Source organism: Pyxicephalus adspersus, chromosome 7 (assembly GCF_032062135.1).
Source record: "Pyxicephalus adspersus chromosome 7, UCB_Pads_2.0, whole genome shotgun sequence".
In the NCBI taxonomy this organism is placed as follows: domain Eukaryota; kingdom Metazoa; phylum Chordata; class Amphibia; order Anura; family Pyxicephalidae; genus Pyxicephalus; species Pyxicephalus adspersus.
Window position 1 is genome coordinate 4,940,712 of NC_092864.1, and position 19,762 is coordinate 4,960,473.

The 19,762-nt window shown below is 40.4% G+C and overlaps 1 protein-coding gene and 2 non-coding genes across 3 annotated transcripts; all 3 read left to right on the top strand.

The window, feature by feature from the left end:
• Window positions 1-549: 549 nt before the first annotated feature.
• Window positions 550-8,901, top strand: LOC140334898 (uncharacterized). Its single transcript, XM_072417169.1, has 8 exons — window positions 550-657; window positions 2,294-2,423; window positions 3,731-3,891; window positions 5,148-5,250; window positions 5,577-5,687; window positions 6,437-6,537; window positions 7,195-7,332; window positions 8,580-8,901. The coding sequence occupies exons 2-8, from the start codon at window positions 2,313-2,315 to the stop codon at window positions 8,668-8,670; spliced, it is 816 nt and encodes a 271-aa protein (XP_072273270.1). The 5' UTR covers window positions 550-657; window positions 2,294-2,312; the 3' UTR covers window positions 8,671-8,901.
• Window positions 8,902-14,949: 6,048 nt separating this feature from the next.
• On the top strand, window positions 14,950-15,021 carry TRNAC-GCA (transfer RNA cysteine (anticodon GCA)). Its single transcript has one exon. It is a non-coding gene; the product is annotated as a tRNA-Cys (tRNA).
• A 468-nt stretch (window positions 15,022-15,489) lies between these two features.
• Window positions 15,490-15,561, top strand: TRNAC-GCA (transfer RNA cysteine (anticodon GCA)). The gene has a single exon. It is a non-coding gene; the product is annotated as a tRNA-Cys (tRNA).
• Window positions 15,562-19,762: the final 4,201 nt, after the last annotated feature.

A 19,762-nucleotide genomic window follows, 5' to 3' on the forward strand; every position in this document is an offset into this window, starting at 1 on the left:
TATATTTCTGTTGATATTTTGTACTTTATGTTGACCTAAATGTTTATTTACTTGTAAAATTCAATAAAAATATTGAAAAACAAAAAGAAATAAGGCCCAGACTTCCAGCAGAGGCTGTGAATCGATCAACAATAATAGAGTATAATTATGCTTGGGCTGATCTATACCTAACAAAAAGGTAAAAATAAAAATGGACAATGGAGTCTGACGCTAGTTTCCTGTTATTTCAATGCTCCTGATCTAAGCACAAGGGGTCCCATCAGGACATTCCCTGACATTGCTATCACTGCTGTACTTCGCCATTGCACTGCTGCTGCTTTCATCACATAAAGGTGAAATGTACCAACTGCAGTCAGTGAGGGGAGGGCTGAGCAATGCAAATATTCTGTGTACAAATGTATTGAAATACAATTTGTTTATTGGTCAAATACAATTTGTTGTGGTCATTCCAGATGGATACAAATTTCTTTGCTGAACTTTTGCAAACTCCAAAGTTCAGCAGCGCCCGCCTACGAAAGTTCTATGGGTGGAAAAAGGGGCATGAATCAGCCAGACTTCCAGATTAAAAAGAAATGTTTAATGGTTTGTTGTCATTCTACAGGCTGAGACCTTTTAGATAAAGGAGCAAGACTGCCAGTGAATACAGCCATAGTGGTGGTGAGTTCACAATAATGTCAGAATGATCCACTGTGTGCAGAGTAAGGGGGAGGATTTGTCCATCTTTCTAGATTTATCTTGCTCTATTTAAAGAAAAACATTTTTATTTGTGTCTGTTGGAGGGTCCCCACTTCACTTCCTGTAGGGTGAAATGTTGTCAGCAGCACAGGAAGTTAGGGTAAATTTTTCTATTGATGCCCTGAGTAGGAGTGAAAATCTGACCAGGGTCCAAATCCTAAAGTGATGCAGCTGAGTGATGGTAAATGGGGGCTGACTGCAAGAAAAGACACAGATAGTCCCCTCCATCATACAGGTTTTCTCTGATTTTCTGTTTATTATTATTATTAATATTATTATTATTAGTATTAATAAACAGGATTTGTATAGCGCCAACATAATACGCAGCGCTGTACAATAAATAGGGGTTGCAAATGACAGATAGATACAGACAGTGACAGAAGAAGAAAGAAAGAGCAGAGCACCCTGCCCTGAAGAGCTTACAATTTAGGAGGTGGGGGAAGTAACACACAATAGGAGGTGAGATATGTAGTGGTGGGAATTGGTGACGGTTTCAAAGGACAGAAGAAGACAGGTAGGTGAGGTTGAAGTGTTGGGTTTTGATCTTTTAAATGAGCAAAAAGTAAGAGCAAGCCGAATAGGACGAGAAAGACCATTCCAGAGAGTCGGGGAGGTGAGGTTGAAGTGTTGGGTTTTGATCTTTTAAATGAGCAAAAAGTAAGAGCAAGCCGAATAGGACGAGAAAGACCATTCCAGAGAGTCGGGGCAGCTCTAAAAAAGTCTTGAAGCCGTGCGTGTGATGAGGTTATGAGTGAGGAAGTCATTAGTAGGTCATTAGAGGAGTGAAGATGGCAGCTAGGGGAGTATTTTTCTATCAGGTCAGAAAGGAAAGTGGGAGAAGAGCTGTGAAGGGATGTGAAGGCAAAACACAGGAGCTTGAATTTGATTCTAAGGTGAAATGGAAGCCAATGAGGAGAACTACAAAGAGAGGCAGCAGAAGAGGAGCGGTGGGGAGGTCTGGCTTTAGTATTTATTATAAAGTGTAGAGAAGAGAGTCGGGGTTAGTGGAAAACCAGAGAGGAGGAAGTTACAGTAGTCCAGGCGAGAGATGATAAGGGCGTGTACAAGGAGTTTGGTGGTCTCTGGGGGCAGGTAGGGGTGGATTCTGGAGATGTTATGTAGGTGAAAGTGACAGGACCTGGAAATGTTCTGAGCGCTCCCACCATCCTTGTGCTGGGTCCCTGGGTCTGTAGACTTGCTGTGCCCGTTATGGGAGTATATTGCTGTACCCCACCACTGCACTCTTTGCTGATCCTTTCCCTGGTGTGAATGCCGGTGTCTCTCACTCAGTTCATAGACAACTTTGCAGGGGGAGTTTAGGGTTTGTGCCCTATAGTGATATAGGGAAGGAGGGGTTCCACAAGCACATAAATCAGACATCCAAAGGTGTTTTTTAGATTTTTAGGGTGGAGTAACTCTGCAAAAAAGTGATATTTGTACAAAGACCAGGTTAATATGAAGCCTTTATATGTACAGGAGACCTTTGCCTTGCATTTCTTTACCCTGACAGGGTCACTTTAAATATTTTTTTACTATATTCATATTCCTATTAATATAGGAGAAAATTTGATTGCAAAATGGCTACACGGCTGTTTGAAGGAAAAGAGCATGCATCTTATTACCAAAAATTCAGGTTTGAACCATCCCAGGAAATTTTAGACCTTATCTTCAGTTATGTGGATGAAAGAGTAAGTAAAGACTCGGCAATGGTGAATTTGTACAATTTTAATTGTGTAAGAAGAGTTGTCAAGTCAGGGAACCACTGAGAAGATGTAGACTGCACCACCTGACACCATCAGAGAGGGTGACACCTAGAATGGCCCTCCCATAATATTGAGTTATGGGTCACAACTGTACCTGGCCAGTTCCATTGCTGCCTCCCGAGCAGTAATATTGGAGGATACCATAAGTTACCACTGGATGACACTAACCCTGGTGATGCAACTGTCCAACCAATACTATTTAGTTTTCAGGGGAGATGGGTTGGGAAATGCTGTCTTTGCCCCCATAAGGAGATTTACCCTGACTTCCCATCTTAATTTTTATTTAAATGTGTCTGTTGGAGACAGTTATGACATAATATCCCCCCTCCTATTGTATCCTGTTTTCCCACCTTTTCGATTATAAGTTCTTCAAGACCTCTCCTCCTCTTGTGTCACTGTCTGTATCTGTCTGTCATTTGCAACCTCTATTTAATGTACAGCGCTGCGTAATATGTTGGCGCTATATAAATACTGTTTATTAATAATAATGGTGGCACCATCCTATTTCTTTCTATAATATCGCCATATATCCACATGGATATTAAAGGCACCTTTTCATTATTTCACATTTTGTAAAATGTCAATAAAATTATCATTAATCTTGACTTTAAAAACGTGAGATATACCTTTTGGCTTTTACAAATATATAAACATACAAATTGTGTATATCCAGTCTCAATTTCGACACGTTTCGCAGATTCTGCTTCTTCAAGGGTTATGAAACTGGCATCGAGAATCAAATGATAAATCTTCTCTATTTAAAAGACATTTGGGATGTTTGTCATATGTTATATGCACTCTATCTGCATGGAGTTTCTCCGGTTTGTAATTCCAAAAACATGCATTTAGTTTAATTGGCTTCCCCCCCAAATTATCGTTAGACTGTGATAATGACATATGACTATGGTAGGGACATTAGATTGTGAGGTCCTTTGAGGGACAGATAGTGACATGACTATGGACTTTGTACAGCGCTGCGTAATATGATGGCGCTTTATAAATACTGTGTAATAATTATAATAATAACAATAATATGCTCTGATGATCACACTTCACTAGTAACCTCTTAATACAATTAATATGTCAAAAGTAAAAGAAATTTAAAAAATGTTCTCTAATCCTTTATAACTCTACACTATAAATATAAAGCTTACACAATATTAATATTATGATGGTAGGTGGATAATGTCACCAGTGTCTGTTATATTTTGAAAATATTTTTGCCTTGCTAGTTACCCAAGCCCCATGAATTTGCTGTGGACGTTGGCTGTGGAACGGGGAAGGGCACAAGAATGCTCGCTCCATACTTTAAAAAAGTACTCGGAACAGATATCAGTGTAGCCCAGGTAGAGGAGGCGAAGAAAGAACTGGGGTGTCCCAATGTAACCTACAGGTAGGAATGTTCCAGAGTTTTGTTATAAGGCCAGGAATCTGTGATCTAAAGCCAGTATGCCATGGTGCTGTAGTAATTGGAGGGTTTGGGAAGAGGCGGGGGGTCCAAAGGTTTATTGTGACACACCTTTTCACATCTTCCAGAACCAGCTTTCTTTGTAGCTCCCACCATTTAGTCACATTTCACATTTCAGAACCGGGAAGCATGAGAAGACTTTTCTCTGCCAGACTACGTAACATTCAGGGTCTGAATGATGTGTGAATGGAGGTGAGGAAGGTATTGTTACTCAGTTCGTGTGAAGTGCCTTGCCCCAAAACCTCCCCTGCATATGTTGTTGATGTAACTAACTATTACATCACAGACCATACTTATTAATAGTTTTAAATGCCCCTTCTTGCTGTTGGGAGGTCTAAATTCTTTTTAGGAAGTCCTACCAAAGCACCAATTCCAAACATAGTCATGTATGTTGGTATAAAAAAACAGAGGGGGGGATGTCATGCTGAGAAAGTTAAGGTGCGTACACACTTCCAATTTTTATCGTTCCAATCGAACGACGAACGATCGATTGGGCAAAAAATCGTTCGTAAAAAAGTAACCAACGACGCCGACGAACGAGGAAAGTCGCTGGAAACGAACGACCGGACCGACGGATCGGATTGGACGACGATCGTTGAACATCGTTCATGTGTACGGTCGTTCGTTGATCGTCCATGTTCAGAGCATGCGTGATGAACGAACGTCCGTTCACTTTCCTGTCGTGCACATAGTTCCTCTATCGCTCAAACGATCGTATCTATTGTGTGTACAATATCTACGAACGATCGTGTCGTTACCTCTATGTGCAGGATCGGTGCTATACGATCGTTCGTATATATCGTGCATGAACGTTCGTCGTTCGTTTTCCAACGATAATAATTGGAAGTGTGTACGTAGCTTTAGTTCTACAACTGGGAGAGGGGGGAAATGGTTTCCTGGATGAGTTTCTATGCTATATGAGAGCTCTTGTCTGCACATCTCCCATATAAGTTAGATGTTTAACAACTGCTTCATTGGCACATTTCACATTCACTCTGATATAAGCAGGGTGAATATGACTGATATATAACAAGTGAATGCAACTGAAACCATTAAATCCTATGTAAATGCACTAATCCTATTGTGTCATTTGGGCAGAGAGCCAGGAGCAGAGCCTGGTGTTGGTCCTAAAATCCAATCACACAGGATCAGTAATGGGTTGTACCTTATTATCTCCGCAGTATCTGTCCAGCTGAGGGGGTGCCAGTTGCTGATGCCTCTGTTGACCTACTGACAGCAAGTGCTGCCGTCCACTGGTTTGACATTGAGAAATTTCTAAAAGAGGTAAAAAAAATAGTCTTTTCATTGTATTACAGTATTACATGCTTCTGATCTCTGTATTCTATACACTATGCTGCATTATTGCAAAATATGGACCATTGTGCTTGCAGACTGCATGCTGTTCTGTAGGTTATGTAAATTGTATGCACTACAATATCCTGGCCGTGCTAGGCAATACATACTGCTCCAATCACTGTGCTAGACATAATACTGTCCAGGCAACTGAGCTCTGAATTGCATATTTGTTATTTAGGAAATTAGATGTTTGAGTTCCACGAACACACCCAAACACATCTGCTCAGGTATTAACGTACATGTTATCTTTATAGGTGAACAGGATTTTAAAGCCAGGAGGCTGCCTTGCTTTCTCTTCCTACCTTTTCCATATGGAAGTTCACTACAAGGACCGCTCAGAACAGATGAACAACATTTTTTCCAATGTCAGTATTAAATCTTAATTTTTTTACTGTAAATGTAATGTAATAGTTTAAAACCAGGCATCTGCACCCACATTTCTTTGTTCTGTTAAACATTTGTGTACCCCCCCAGTCTCCAACATTGACGGATTTCAAAGTCAAAGTTGTTCTCCTCCTATTTTACAATACTACAATACAAAAGCTCTAATACATCGTACTGGGGGATGTGTGAAAAGCTCCAACATCTAAGGTGCTGGAAGCCATCATATGCATCCTAAAGTCCCGGAGTTTAGTAGTCACCAATGCTCTCATATCACCTATTCACAATTATATAAATGTATGTAAGTACCTACAAACACATTGATATGTTATAAATGAGTCTGACACTCACTAGGCCGGATTTATTAAGGCTCTCTGAGACAGGAAAAGATAAACTATCATGGGAGAACTTGCGTGATCAGCAAACCTGGAAGGGATTTGGCCCAGAATTGAAAACATTTGCCAACTAATAGGAAATGGTTTTTAGGAAATCAATCACCAGGTTCCCCCATAATAGGCTATCTTCTCCAGACTTGGAGAGCTTTAATAAATCAGGCTCTATGAGGGTAGGATGAGGGGTTGAGCTCTTATGCTGGTAGGGAACAGACATTTCTATTCTGAAGCTGGCATAGAAAATAAACTGTTTTAGCTAGTTTAAACAGGAATCACAAATAACTATTTTTAGAGAAAAATATCATTATTTATTTTGTGGGTGTGTGTCATTTATTTTGCAGGTGGAAGATATATTGAGCCCATTTCAGCACGAGAAGGTTAATCATGTTAAGACTGGTTACAAGGAAATATTTGAGGCTATCCCTTATACTGACAAAAAGAGGTTTGACCCTACTTTGAATATATTTATTGATGGTTTGTTGTATTTCCCAGCTTATACCTTCAGGCTCAAAAGTAATGGATTTCATAAAGACTTTTTTTCTCTGTATTGTATTTATTAATTATAATATTAGTTACAGTCTTCCGGAATAAACAACACATGGAACATTTCACATCACCCTAGTACTATTTATAATAAAGGGTTGGTTTTAGGTTTTTCTGGAATGGATCATATGTTTGTGAGATGAGTTGTATCACTTTTGTTTCACTGTTTATGTTGCCAATAAACTGATATCACATCGGGTGCAGACATTACACTGGGAGCATAGAACATTCAGCTCTTTCATTTTTCAGATCCAGCACTACTTCCTTCTACTTTACCTAGCTGGGTACATATTGTTTTTTCACTATATGTCTTCTCTGATCTGTGATCCCTACTTTGTGGCTGGGATTGCTGGAATCTTTTTTATTCTTGTTACTAACATATAGAGGTGCTGCAAATTCTGTAATTATTGGTCAGATTTGTATAATTCACCCTTGTCTATATCCCTTGTACATCACCACGGAAGATGATGCCACCATGTAAATAATTACCTGAATGTTTAGATTGGATGTTTTTCTTTTATCTCTGTGTTATCTCACAGCGCTGCTTGTTTTGCAGGATAGAAAGCGTTATAACCAAGATCCAAATTCCATTGGCAGGATTGTTGGGTCTTATCCAGACCTTCTCTTCATTCCAAACCTATCTTAGGACTGAACCTGAGAAAGCAAAGGAAATGATAAAAACAACAGAACAAAGGTGAGAATGTATATGAATGGGGCATACCATAAATGGCAAATATCCAATATATTAAAGATGATACATGCTGTACTGTACTGGTTATGCCTCTCCACTACAGGTGAGGCATAGTACCCTTCAAAACTTACCCCAAACCTCAGCACTACAATACATATAATATACTGCATGAATACTGTTAGCAATTTCAAAGATTGCAGTGATGAGATACACTAACCATATTTTACTGTACTAAAGCTAAATTACCTTTTATTTCTACTTATGAAAGTTTGCAGAATAATTGGGGTGCAGTTATAGGAGAGTGACACTTTTTATTACAACCTTCTTATAGGGGAATAGAGACAATAAAGTGTAAGTGAACTTAAAGCATTACATTATTCTTTTTGCCCTTTTCTGACCTAACCTAACCCACTCCTCCTTTCTGAAGATTCATACTTACCTTGATCCTACAGCCGTGGCTCTGCTATTTGTTTCCGTATCCTGACATTGTCTATAGAACTGCCTAGGCATACATGCTCAATAGAAGTCTAAGAGGTACTAATGTGCAGATGCAGCCAAAACAGCAAATATTTTTAGCATTCAATGTAAGCAAACAGCAGAACTGATGTTTACTGATTGAGGTAATTATTCATCTGTGGAGTGGATAGATAAACCTCATCACATGCACGGCTCCAAGACTTCTCTAGAGCTGCCCCGACTCTCTGGAATGGTCTTCCTCATCCTTTTCGGCTTGCTCCTACTTTCTGCTCATTTAAAGGAGCCCTTAAAACCCAACGCTTCAACCTCACCTACCCGTCTTCTTCCATCTCGTAAAACCCTCACTACTTCCCATCAATCCATATCCCCCTCCTATCGTGTGATACTTCCCTCACCTCTTAGATGGTAAGCTCTTTTGGACAGGGTCCTCTCCTCCTCCTGTGTCACTGTCTGTTTTTTAATGGACAGTGCTGAATAAAATGTTGGCACTATATAAATCTGTTTAATATTATTATTATTATTATTATTATTATTATTATTAATAATAATAATAATAATAATAATAGGTAAGGAAAAGTGGGTAAAAAGAAAACAAATTTCTGTGTTTTACAATATTATACACTTATTCTTTAACCACCATAAGGAATTTTTGCCATAGAAACCAGAGGCATAAAAATAAAAAATGATTTATGGGTCAACCCTGCTGTTTTTGAGTTTGGATGGATTTGTTTCAAGTTTTCTGTTTGATTCCAGACTTTAAATATCTTTTTCAGGTTCCTTCAGATAATGGGCACGTCCTCCATTGATACAGAGGTTGAAGTTTGGCTCCATAACATCCTGGTTCTGGCTTCTAAACCAAAGTGATATGAGGATTTGAAGAAATAACACTAAACCCTGCAGGGTGTGGCTGGTGACCCCGCTTTTCAGTATTTACTATATCCAAACTCTGTAGCAGTAATAATTGCATACGTGTTTATGTAAATCGGAAACACTTTACCTATTCCATCAGTGTACATAGGAAACTTATTTAAAAACATTGTAAAAAAAACAGTGTTGTTTCTTTTGCTTTTGAGCTCAATAAATTGATTTATATCATCTGGAGAATATGGTAAGATTGAATTTATTGCTAAAAACAATGTTATTTCCATACACTGATCAGAGTTTACATTAAACTCACTGATAGGTGAAGGTGATAAAAATCGATGATCTGGTTACACTGACATTTGATAAAGGGTGGAGTATTAGGCTGCATTCTCCGATGTTTACGTCCTCGACATTCAACCATCCTCCAACGTCTATGGCCTGCACAGGCAGTTATTTTCTGATGTCTATAACCAGCCATTAATGAAAGCTCTGTGATAGCCTCAGATTGCATTAAGGTCACACTCATAGAGCAAACCATCCTCTGAGTATTATTATTAAACAGGATTTATTATAGCGCCAACATATATAACGCAGCGCTGTACATCAAATAGGGGCTGCAAATGACAGACAGATACTGAGGAGAGGACCCTACCCCGAGGAGCTTACAATTCAAGAGAACTTCTCCTAGTAGGGCTTCAATCTTAGACCCAAATATTTGTGTTACAAAATAAGTGACTGCAGGGATTATTTGGTGTGTGGACGCTGCCAGCCCAGCATTCAGGCACACCATATAAACTGCTGCACGAATAAGTCAAGGGCTCCAGTTCCATCCAGGCATCCATCCCCCATGCTTTTGTCATTGTTGTCTGGGTCCGTGCTTGTCCAAACTTTTACAATTGTCACTGAACCAAAAATGGAGGAAAGTAGGATGCATATGAATAGCGGTATATCTCAGTGGTAGAGCATTTCACTGCAGATTGGGAGGTCCCTGGTTCAGATCTGGCTGTCCCCGTTTTAAATTCTTTAGAAAAGTTCTAACTACTAAAAAGGAGAAAATCTTTGGTATGTTTTAGGAGATCCTAAAAAATAACAGCACTGGGAAGGAATTATGTACAGCAGTGATAAAAAAGTGACTGCCAATAAAAAAAAAAATCTTAAAAAAAGTTTCTACAATAGAGGTCCAAGGTCTAAGAATGTTGGGAAATGTGATTCTGGCATTTTTGCAATCAAATATAACCTGTCCTACAGATTCAGTGTACCGGGGAGTGTGGAGATAGATGGGCATCCTGTGCTTTTCCCATGTGTTAAGTTAACACACACAGTTTGTTACTTGTTAACCTTCGTCCTTCAACCATGGCTGGTGGCTATACAAACTGGTATTGCTTACCATTTCAGTATTTTGAAAGCCATTTGTTTGCAGATCAAACATGTTTGTACTATCATGTGAGATTGGAAACAATTAAAAAGCTATTTGGACGAGAGTAAGGTCAACTTCAACTGACGGACTTGTATGGGGGGCTGCCACAATGTACGTCTACGTGGCCTACCTGAAGCTACTCAATCCTTTGATCTACTGGTGGTTGATCAGGTCATCTTTAACAATATCTTTGGTTGTCCCTCCACAGATGTAATAGGATTTGATTGGGTTCGTAGGGCCCCCTGTCCCCCTGGTCCTCCTAGTAGACCAAGGGATGTTATCTGTGGAGTGAAAGATCTCTCTATAAAGGAAGAATTTATGAGATTAGCCTGGAATATGCTCACCATTGATTTTGACGGCGCAACACGCCCCTACCTGTCCCCAGAGACCACCAAACTCTTCTACACACTCTCATCATCTCTTGTCTGGAATACTGTAACTTCCTCCTCCCTGGTATTCCACTAACCCGACTCTCTCCTCCACAATATTTTATGAATGCTGCAACCAGACTCATCCATCCTTCCCACCATTCCTCTTCTGCTGCATCTCTTTGCAGTTCTCTTCACTGGCTTCCATTTCACCTTAGAATCAAAGTCAAGTTCTTGTGCTTTGCCTTCAAATCCCTCCACAGTTCTTGTCCCCCTTACCTTTCTGACATGGTAGAAAAATACTCCCTTAGCCTCTCTCTTTGCTCCTTTGATGACCTACAACTGACTTCCTCACTCATAACCTCATCACAAGCATGGCTCCAAGAATTATCTAGAGCTGCCCCAACTCTCTGAAATGGTCTTCCTCCTCCTATTCGGCTTGCTCCTACTTTCTGTTCCTACTTTTAAAAGCGCACTCAAAACCCATCTTTTCAAACTTGCCAACCCATCTTCTTCTGTTTATACCATCACTGCTTCCCACCACTACATATCTCCCATCCTATTGTGTGTTAATTCCCCCACCTCTTAGATTGCAAGGTCTTCGGGGCAGGGTCCTCTCCTCCTGTGTCACTGTCTGTATTAGTTGGTCATTTGCAACCCCTATTTAAGTTATGTGTTTACTTTTACTGTGTTCCTGATTTTGCTATTAATACAATTGCCCCTATTTAAAAAATGATTACTATAACAATAACCTGGTTCTAGTGCTATACTGCAATGGTCAGTGAGTCCCCTTGGGGTCACCTTTCATGCTCAGTTTTTATTTTTTTATCAGTTTTTATACTTGAATGTGTTATGTTTTCCTTTGTTTTGTTTTTTTTCCTCCTTTTTTACTTCAATCCCTACCCCTGTGATTTCCTTAACCCTTACGTTAATGTAAAGGGTTTAAATTCATTTGCAAAGTGTAAACTTTTATTGCAAGAGCTGAGGAGGCAGCTAAACTTTTATTGCAAGAGCTGACGATATTGCTTTCCTGTAGGAGACTCACTTTGGATCGGGCAATAGATTTACTCAGCCAAAACAGAGGCTCTTCCAATTACTCTCCCGGAAAGGCTGGTACGCCACCTCAAGTCACAGTATCCATTTACTGGAAAAACTGACTAAATTAAATACCTGGGGATTTTCCTGACTCCGACATATCTTACCCTTTATAAAGCTAACTATATCCCGCTCTTTAGAGAAATGGAAATCCTTACCAATCTCCTTTTTTGGGAGGATTGCTCTAATCAAAATGTCAATTTTATTTAAATTTCTCCATTTCTTCTCCACCCTATTGGTAGCTGTTCCCCACAAAGCGCTTTAGGAACTGGAGGTGTCAGTGCTATACTTTATTTGGGGCTACAAAAAACATGGGCTCCCCAAAATATTTTATGTTCCCTACATAATACAGGGGGACTTGGGGTCTCAGATTTTTTAAAATATTATTACTCTTCTCATTCTAGGCTTCTAACTTCTTGGAGGACCCTGCAGTCCTTTAATCATTGGACGGAATTAGAGAAATTAAGGATGACACTGTGACATCCCAACTCTTTGCTGTGGAGCACCCCCGAGTAGGGTTCCAGAGCTGTTCTTCTCATATACCTCCTCTAAGAGAATCTGTGCTGGTGGGCCATCTCGGAGGGATCGGATTATTAATATTTATCAGACTCTATAATTACTCCTTCCCCAAAAATATGTACATGCAGAACTGGGAAAGGGTCTTGAGAAGGGAGCTTCCAGATAACTTTTGGAAAGATATGCTAACAGGTTAAAAAAAACACGTGTACAATATGTAGGGAAAACACCTACAAAATCCTTAAGCACTGGTACCTGACATTGGGGGAGCTTCATAGGATATTGATGACTAGCAATTTGTGCTGGCTACGCAACTCTGATGTTGGTACTTTGCAGCACATCTTTTGGTCTTGCCCACGTATAGTGCCCTACTGGCAAATAGTTCATATGCTACTTAAAGAATTGCTTCAGGTTCCTATAACCTTAGACTTCCTAACTCACCTCCTAGGATAGCCGATATGGGAGATGTCAAAGCCCAGTAAACGCTTGATGACTAACATACTCACGGCAGCCAGATGCCTGATTGCCAAACATTGGAGATCCTCCTGCCCCCTACCCGCTAAACCCTGATTAACCGTATTAGGGATGTTTACCTGATGGAGGAGCTAACTGCAAGGTTATATGATCAATTGGACAAATTTAAGAAACTATGGGCTCCTTGGGATACATACATGGTTATGCACCCTGGGTCAAATTCCTAATGATATTGTTAGCCCTTGCTTTTTTTTTTTTTGTACGGAGCCCAGTAGGACTTGAAAATTTCCAAACAGAAAAACCCAGGTCCTCCCCCCTCCCCATCTCCTTCCCATTATATCACCCTCTCCTTATTTTTCTTTTATTTCCCTTGGTTTGGTTAAGTAACTATTGTTACGTCAATTTAGTTATTATATTATATTTATTTCTTTTGTTTAATAATATAACTGCACATTTCATTGTACTCAGATTCTATGTTACAGGTTCTTTTTTTTCTTTAACATTTAAAAAACAAGTCTGATATATTGAGGAACTGAGGAATATTGAGATACTATTTGGTATTGCCAGATTTAATGTATTCCTGTTCTTAGTAATGTATTGTTATTTGAGCTTTAATTGTATTTTGCTTTGTATCTGATGTAACATTGCCCACTTTATTTTGTACTTTTTTCTACTGTGTTATTCTTGCCTTTCTTATTTGTTGTAATTTTAATTTCTATTTTTCTTTTTTTATGCCACAAATTCAATAAATATGCCAACAATAAAAAAAAAACATAATTACATCAGTAGGCAGGCACAATGTATATCACTAGAGAGAACAGAATTCCCCTTCCCCCAATCTCAGAAAGTACAAAATTAAAAATGACACTTAAAGTTAAATGAAGGAGGGAAAGAAATGAAGTAAATAGTTAAAGGGTATAATTAAACTGAATATCTTTGGTTCAAATTTGGGTGCCCCCTAACAAAATATTTTAGAATTTCTCTAACTACTTCCAAAAAGGAGAAAATCTTGGGTATATATGTACCGAAGAGTTCCGAAATAGATGGACATCCTGTCCTTTTCCCATGTGTTATGTTAACACACACAGTTTGTTAATTGTTAACCTTCGTCCTTCACCCATGGATGGTGGGTATACAAACTAGTGTTGCCTATCATTTCAGTATTTTGAAAGCCATTTTTTTGCATATCAAACTAACACACTAACATGTGAGATTTGATAACAAAAAAGATACTTCATCTTGTAAGGAGGGTATAGCTCAGTGGAGCATTTGACAACAGTTCAAGCAGTCTCTGGGTCAAATTTGGGTGCCCCCTAAGGTTTAGTTTAGAGAATTGTCTGAATGTAGGAAACATTTTAAAAGGGAAAAAAATAATACCTTGGTTGGCAGGCACAAGGTAAAGTTGTTGAGAATTTGCAAATAGAGAAGACCATTTAAAAAGTTCTAGGAAGCCTCTAGACCAGTGGTCACCGCCCTTTATGGACCACTAAATGCACGGCCTCCGGGCGGTGTGTCACTCAAAGGGGAAGTAACTTCCCCCAGATGCCAGAACCTGCCCACTGCCCTGAGCCTACAATCCATACAAGAGACTTGGTCAGTGGCTCTGGCCCATGCGACCCCCCAGTGCGGTCCTTTTCTTCAATGTGGAAAAAAAATGCTGATCTCAAGCATGCACAGAGAGATCGGCACTCTTTTTTTCCCCATTTACCACAGGCTGTATCACCCAATCTCCCAACTGGACAGTATGAGATCTAAACAGCCAGAAGCATCCTGGGATGCGTGACATGGGGAAGGGCTTCACCCTACCTTACATAAAAGGGTTGTGTACCTTTTTAGGTAAAGTAAAAATTTTTATTTAGGTCTGCTTTAAGTGTGTGCATGGTGTTATTCACTTATATCCCCTCCCTACCAAAGCAGAAATTGACCTGGCCAATCAAGATGGTTAAGAATGGTGTCTGCAATAAATACAAGTGAGTAAAATTAAAAAACTGCAAGCAGGCAAGTTAAAGCTAATTCCCTTTCTGTCTTGATCGTCACGGCAGAGTGGGAACGCAGAGCCTCCTGGGATACATATGTCATGGTTACCAGGAGGCCTCTGGCTGCTCCTTCTGTGCATGCCCGGTCTCAGAAGATGGAGGAAGGACAAAAAAGATGGCGGCGAAGCGCCAGGACAAGGGAGAATACCAGGGCGACACAGACCCAATCCAGGAAACCTGCGGAGGAATCAACGGATCTGTAAAGGTAAAGGTGAGTGGATTATTTTTTTTTTTAGTTTACTTCAACTTTAAGTTTAGTTCCATTTCACGTCACATTGCCTCCACTGACCTCCCTTAATCCCATAGTGCTTTCCCAGGTAAATAATGCGCACCTGGACAGCCAAATAATCTTGAAACATCAAGGGGGTTTCATGTTGGTATAGCTCAGTGGTAGAGCATTCGACTGCAGATCGAGAGGTCCCTGGTTCAAATCTGGGTGCCCCCTGGCATTTGTTTGGATACATTGCCTGAATGTAGGAAACCTTTTAAAAGGGAAAAAATAATACCCTTGGGTGGCAGGCACAATGTAAAGTTGTTGAGAATATGACTGCAAATAGAGAAGGTCACTTAAAAAGTTCCCGGAAGGCTATAGACCAATGTTCCCAAGGCTGTATTAACGGTCGCAATCCTTTACTAGCCACTAAACGCACGGGCTCCGGAACACGTCTCACTCAAAGGGGAAGAAACTTCCCCCAGAGTGATGTAATGAAGCCGTAACCTGCCTACCGCCCTGATTCCACAATCCCTATGGGAGATGTGGTTTGTGGCTCTGCCCGGGGCGACCCCCCAGCGGGTCCTTTTCTTCAATGTGGAAAAAAATGCTGATCTTAAGCATGCACAGTGAGTTCCGCACTCCTTTTTTCCCCCCCATTTACCACAGCCAAAAAATCTTGAAACATCGATACCATTTCATGGGGGTATAGCTCAGTGGTAGAGCATTCGACTGCAGATCGAGAGGTCCCTGGTTCAAATCCAGGTGCCCCCTAAAAAGTATTTTAGAATTGCTTAGGTAAATTTTAAGCAATCCTAAAAAATAACAGTGCTGGGAAGGAATACAGCAGTGATAAAAAAGTGAATGCTAATAAAAAAAATCCTTAAAAAAAGTACAATAGAGGTGAAACAAGACTTGGCAAGGTCTAAGAATGTTGGGAAATGTGATTCTGGCATTTTTGCAATCCAAAATAACCTACAGATTCAGTGTACCGGGGAGTGTGGAGATAGATGGACATCCTGTACTTTTCTCATGTGTTATGTTAACACACACAGCTTGTTACATGTTAACCTTCGTCCTTCACCCATGGCTGGTGGCTATACAAACTGGTATTGCTTATCATTTCAGTATTTTGAAAGAAGATCAAACATGTTTTGTACTATCATGTGAGATTTAAAAACAAAAAACTATTTAGAAGAGAGTAAACTCAGGTCCGTTTTATGAGTTCAAAGGTATGTAAAACATCTGTATATAGAAAGATAACAACCAGAGAGGGAGTGTCACTCAGGAGCACAGAATCCCCCCTCTATCCAATATCAGAAAATATTAAATCAGCTGTTAAAGTGTAACTAAATTGAAAATAAAAAAATGCCACTTATCTTTAATTCTGTAGATCCCTTGATCCCGCTGGAGATGTTTTCGATCAGGTCCCATGCCATCCTGGAATCCTCCTGCATCCCGGCGCTGAGGAAGCACCAGGCCTCGCCATCTTCGTCTGAGTTCTTGTTTTGGCTACATCACCCGACTTTGCAGACACGAGATTGGGTGATATAGCCTGCTGTAAATAGGAAAAATGAGAGCCGACCTCACTGCCTCTGTTGACAAATGCCCCTTATGCTCATGCCCAGTTTTGAAGGAGCAGCCAGGAATCTCCTGGGATGTGTGATGTATGTATCCCAGGAGGCTCTACGCTCCCATTCTGTCTGCCGTGGCATCAAGACAGAAGGGGAGTGGCTTCACTCTGTTGCAGAAAAAAAATAACATTTATTTTAAATAAATGGGTTGGTTACCTTTTTATATAAAGTAACATTTTTGCTGATAGGTCCGCCATAAATGAAATAAAACAAAAACTATTCTACATGCAGGAAAGGGGGTATAGATAAGAAATAACAGTACTGGGAAGGAGTTATTGCTTCAAATGGAAAAAAAAAAAGGCACCATATCCAAGGGGGCATATTTCAGTGATAGAGCATTCAACTACAGATCAAAAGGTCCCTGGTTCAAATCCGGGTGCCCCCTAGGACAGTGGTTGCCAACTCGTGGGATCTCCATGGGAAATTTTTGGTGGTCCGCGGCTCTGGGAGAAGGACCCCTTTGGTAGGGCGCACCAGCCAGAGCTGCGGATCGTGAGCCTGATTTAATAAAGCTCTTCAAGGCTGGAGAGGTTACACTTTCATTAGTGAAGCATGGTGAGCCAGCAAACCCGGAATTTATTTCTTTAAAGTAATTTGCTATGATTTGCAAATTTTTTGAATCTAGGACCAGATCCATTCCAGGTTTTCTGGATCACCTAGCTTTACTGATAAAAGTGTATCCTCTCCGGCCTTGGAGAGCATTAATAAATCAGGTCAATTGTCTCTGGTACTGATCGCAGGCTTAGAGCAAAGGGCGGGTTGTGTCCCTGGCATCATGAAGATTCTTCCCCTTGAAAAGACACACGAGTCAGTCCAGAGTCCATGACGTTAAAAAGGTTGGCGACCACTGCCCTAGGGTATAATTACTTTGTTTACTTCCACTTTAGGTTTAGTTCCATTTTACGTCACATTGACTCTACTGACCTGCCTTAATCCCATAATCTTTTCCCAGGTAAATAATGCACACCTAGCCAGTCAAAGAATCTTGAAATATTAATTTCATTTTATTTGGGTATAGCTCAGTTTTAGAGCATTCAACTGCAGCAGTGTCTGTGTCAACGCTGCTCTCAATATTCCCGTCTATAAACATTTATATCTTCTTTACTGATTGTCATAGAAATGTGAAATTTTCAGAGTACACAGGGGACCTTAAGAGGTGCTACTAAACCAAAGGTTAAGCCCTCTACACATAACAAGTTGCCAGATACAGGTCACAAGCACAAAATCCTAACAACAATCAGGGTTATTTTCACATTAAGTGGGGCTATTTCAAGACCAGGGTCCCCAAATTGAGTTTGCATGTTAGGGACCCCCTGGGGGCCACCCTAATTGCAGTGAACATTAGGGTACTGCCAACTGTTTGTGCGCTGTGGTGCTCACATAATTTCAAGGCTGCATTCAGGGTGGCAGTAAGGTTGTGGTGCGGTTACCACTTCCTTGTGCCATGGAGCCCTGGCTCGGGGGAAGACATTCAGTACCACTCATTGCCACCTGGAGTCAAATCTGCAGACGTTACAATGTGAGTGACTGGCAAGCTGTCTGTTACACATAGCTGAACACATTCCGTGAACCACAATTTCTCTGGAACAGAGGGACGTTAGCAACTGGAAATGTGAGAGCCAGTAGGAAATTCCTCCTTCCTTCCCCATTAAAATGTTATACTCATCATATCATGCCTACCCTGTCACACACAGCTATCCTCTTACCTTCTATGAACCTCAATTACTTTGTAAGAAAGGGAAATGTAACAGCGCAGGACACTTGTGGCTAACACTCCCTAAAATTTCATCAGTACAGCACCATCACAATACTGAAACTATAAACAAATACTGATAATAAAAACATTTTACCTGTCATATAGTGCTACCCTGTCACACATAGCTGGCCACTTACCTTCTGTGAACCCCAATATCACTTTAACAGTAGAGGAAGAGAAAAGTAGACTAAGTGGGGGACACTTGTGGCTTCCCTGCCCCCACTAAAATTGTATCACTCCTACCCCAAACCATGGTGCCCTGTCATATATAAATGTCGGCTTATGTTCTTTGAATCGTATTTCTCCTGAAAGGGGAGCTGTAGGTATATTCAAATGTATGATAAGTGGGGGACTCTTATGGCTAACTCCCCCTAAAATTTTATTGCTGCTACGCCATTACATCACAGAAAAACTATACCTATCATACCGTGCTATCCTGTGACATACAGCTGGCCACTTATATTCTGTGAACCCTAATTTCTCAGGAACGGGGAGATGTAGGGACCTGAAGGTGATCCAAGATATATCCATTGCACAGATTCTTGATTTGTCATTACTTTTATTTGATACATTTATGTTACAGTAACTAGAAACATTTCAATTTAATTTAATTTTAAATTAAAACTATTCTAGTTTTAAAATACATTAAATTACGTTAAACTTTAATGTTTACTTACATTGTGGCCCGTAAGTTTTATCCCAATGTGAACAGTGACCCCTGGATAAAATAAGGTTGGGCACCACTGCTCTAGACCATTACGTATGAAAATTTTTGATGAAAACATATAGCTGAAGCCAGGTTCACTTTAAGCAGCTTTAAGGCGAAACTAAAATAACAGAAAAAAAAACTCACTCGCCTTTACTTCCACAGACTCCTCGATCCCTGCCGAGGTTTCCTGGATTGGGTTCCGCGCTGCCCAGTTCTTTCCGCCATCTTCTTCCGCCTTCTGCCTTGGTCACCCAATCTGTATTCTTCACACATTAAAGAAAATGCGCAATGTGGAAAAAAATGCTGATCTCAAGCATGCACAGTGAGATCGGCACTCACTTTTTTTTAGTTTAGGTCCGTGTGCATGGTGTTATTCACTTATATCCCCTCCCTACCAGAGCAGAAATTGACCTGGCCAATCAAGATGTTTAAGAATGGTGCCTGCAATGAATACAGGTGAGTAAAATTAAAAAACTGCAAGCAGGTAAGTTAAAGGTAAAGCTAATTACCTTTCTGTCTTGACTGCCATGGCAGAGTGGGAGCACGCAGAGCCTCCTGGGATACATATGTCATGGTTACCAGGAGGCTTCTGGCTGCTCCTACTGTGCATGCCCGATCTCGGAAGATGGAAGAAGGACAAAAAGATGGCGGCAAAACACCAGGACAAAAGGAGGATATCAGGGTGACGCGGGAGCCAATCCAGGAAACCTCTGGAGGTATCAACAGATCTGTGAATGTAAAGGTGAGTGATTTTTTTTTTCAGTTCACTTTCACTTTAGGTATATTTCCATTTTAGGTCATATTGCCTCTACTGACCTGACCTAAACCCATAGTGCTTTCCCAGGTAAATAATGCACACCTAGCCAGAAAAAGAAT

Bases quoted from the DNA above. Each gene is read 5' to 3' on its own strand.
- LOC140334898 (XM_072417169.1), top strand. From the start codon at position 2,313: ATGGCTACACGGCTGTTTGAAGGAAAAGAGCATGCATCTTATTACCAA. The intron at 2,424-3,730 runs GTAAGTAAAGAC...TTGCCTTGCTAG, and splicing joins TCAGTTATGTGGATGAAAGA to TTACCCAAGCCCCATGAATT. The intron at 5,251-5,576 runs GTAAAAAAAATA...TTATCTTTATAG, and splicing joins TTGAGAAATTTCTAAAAGAG to GTGAACAGGATTTTAAAGCC.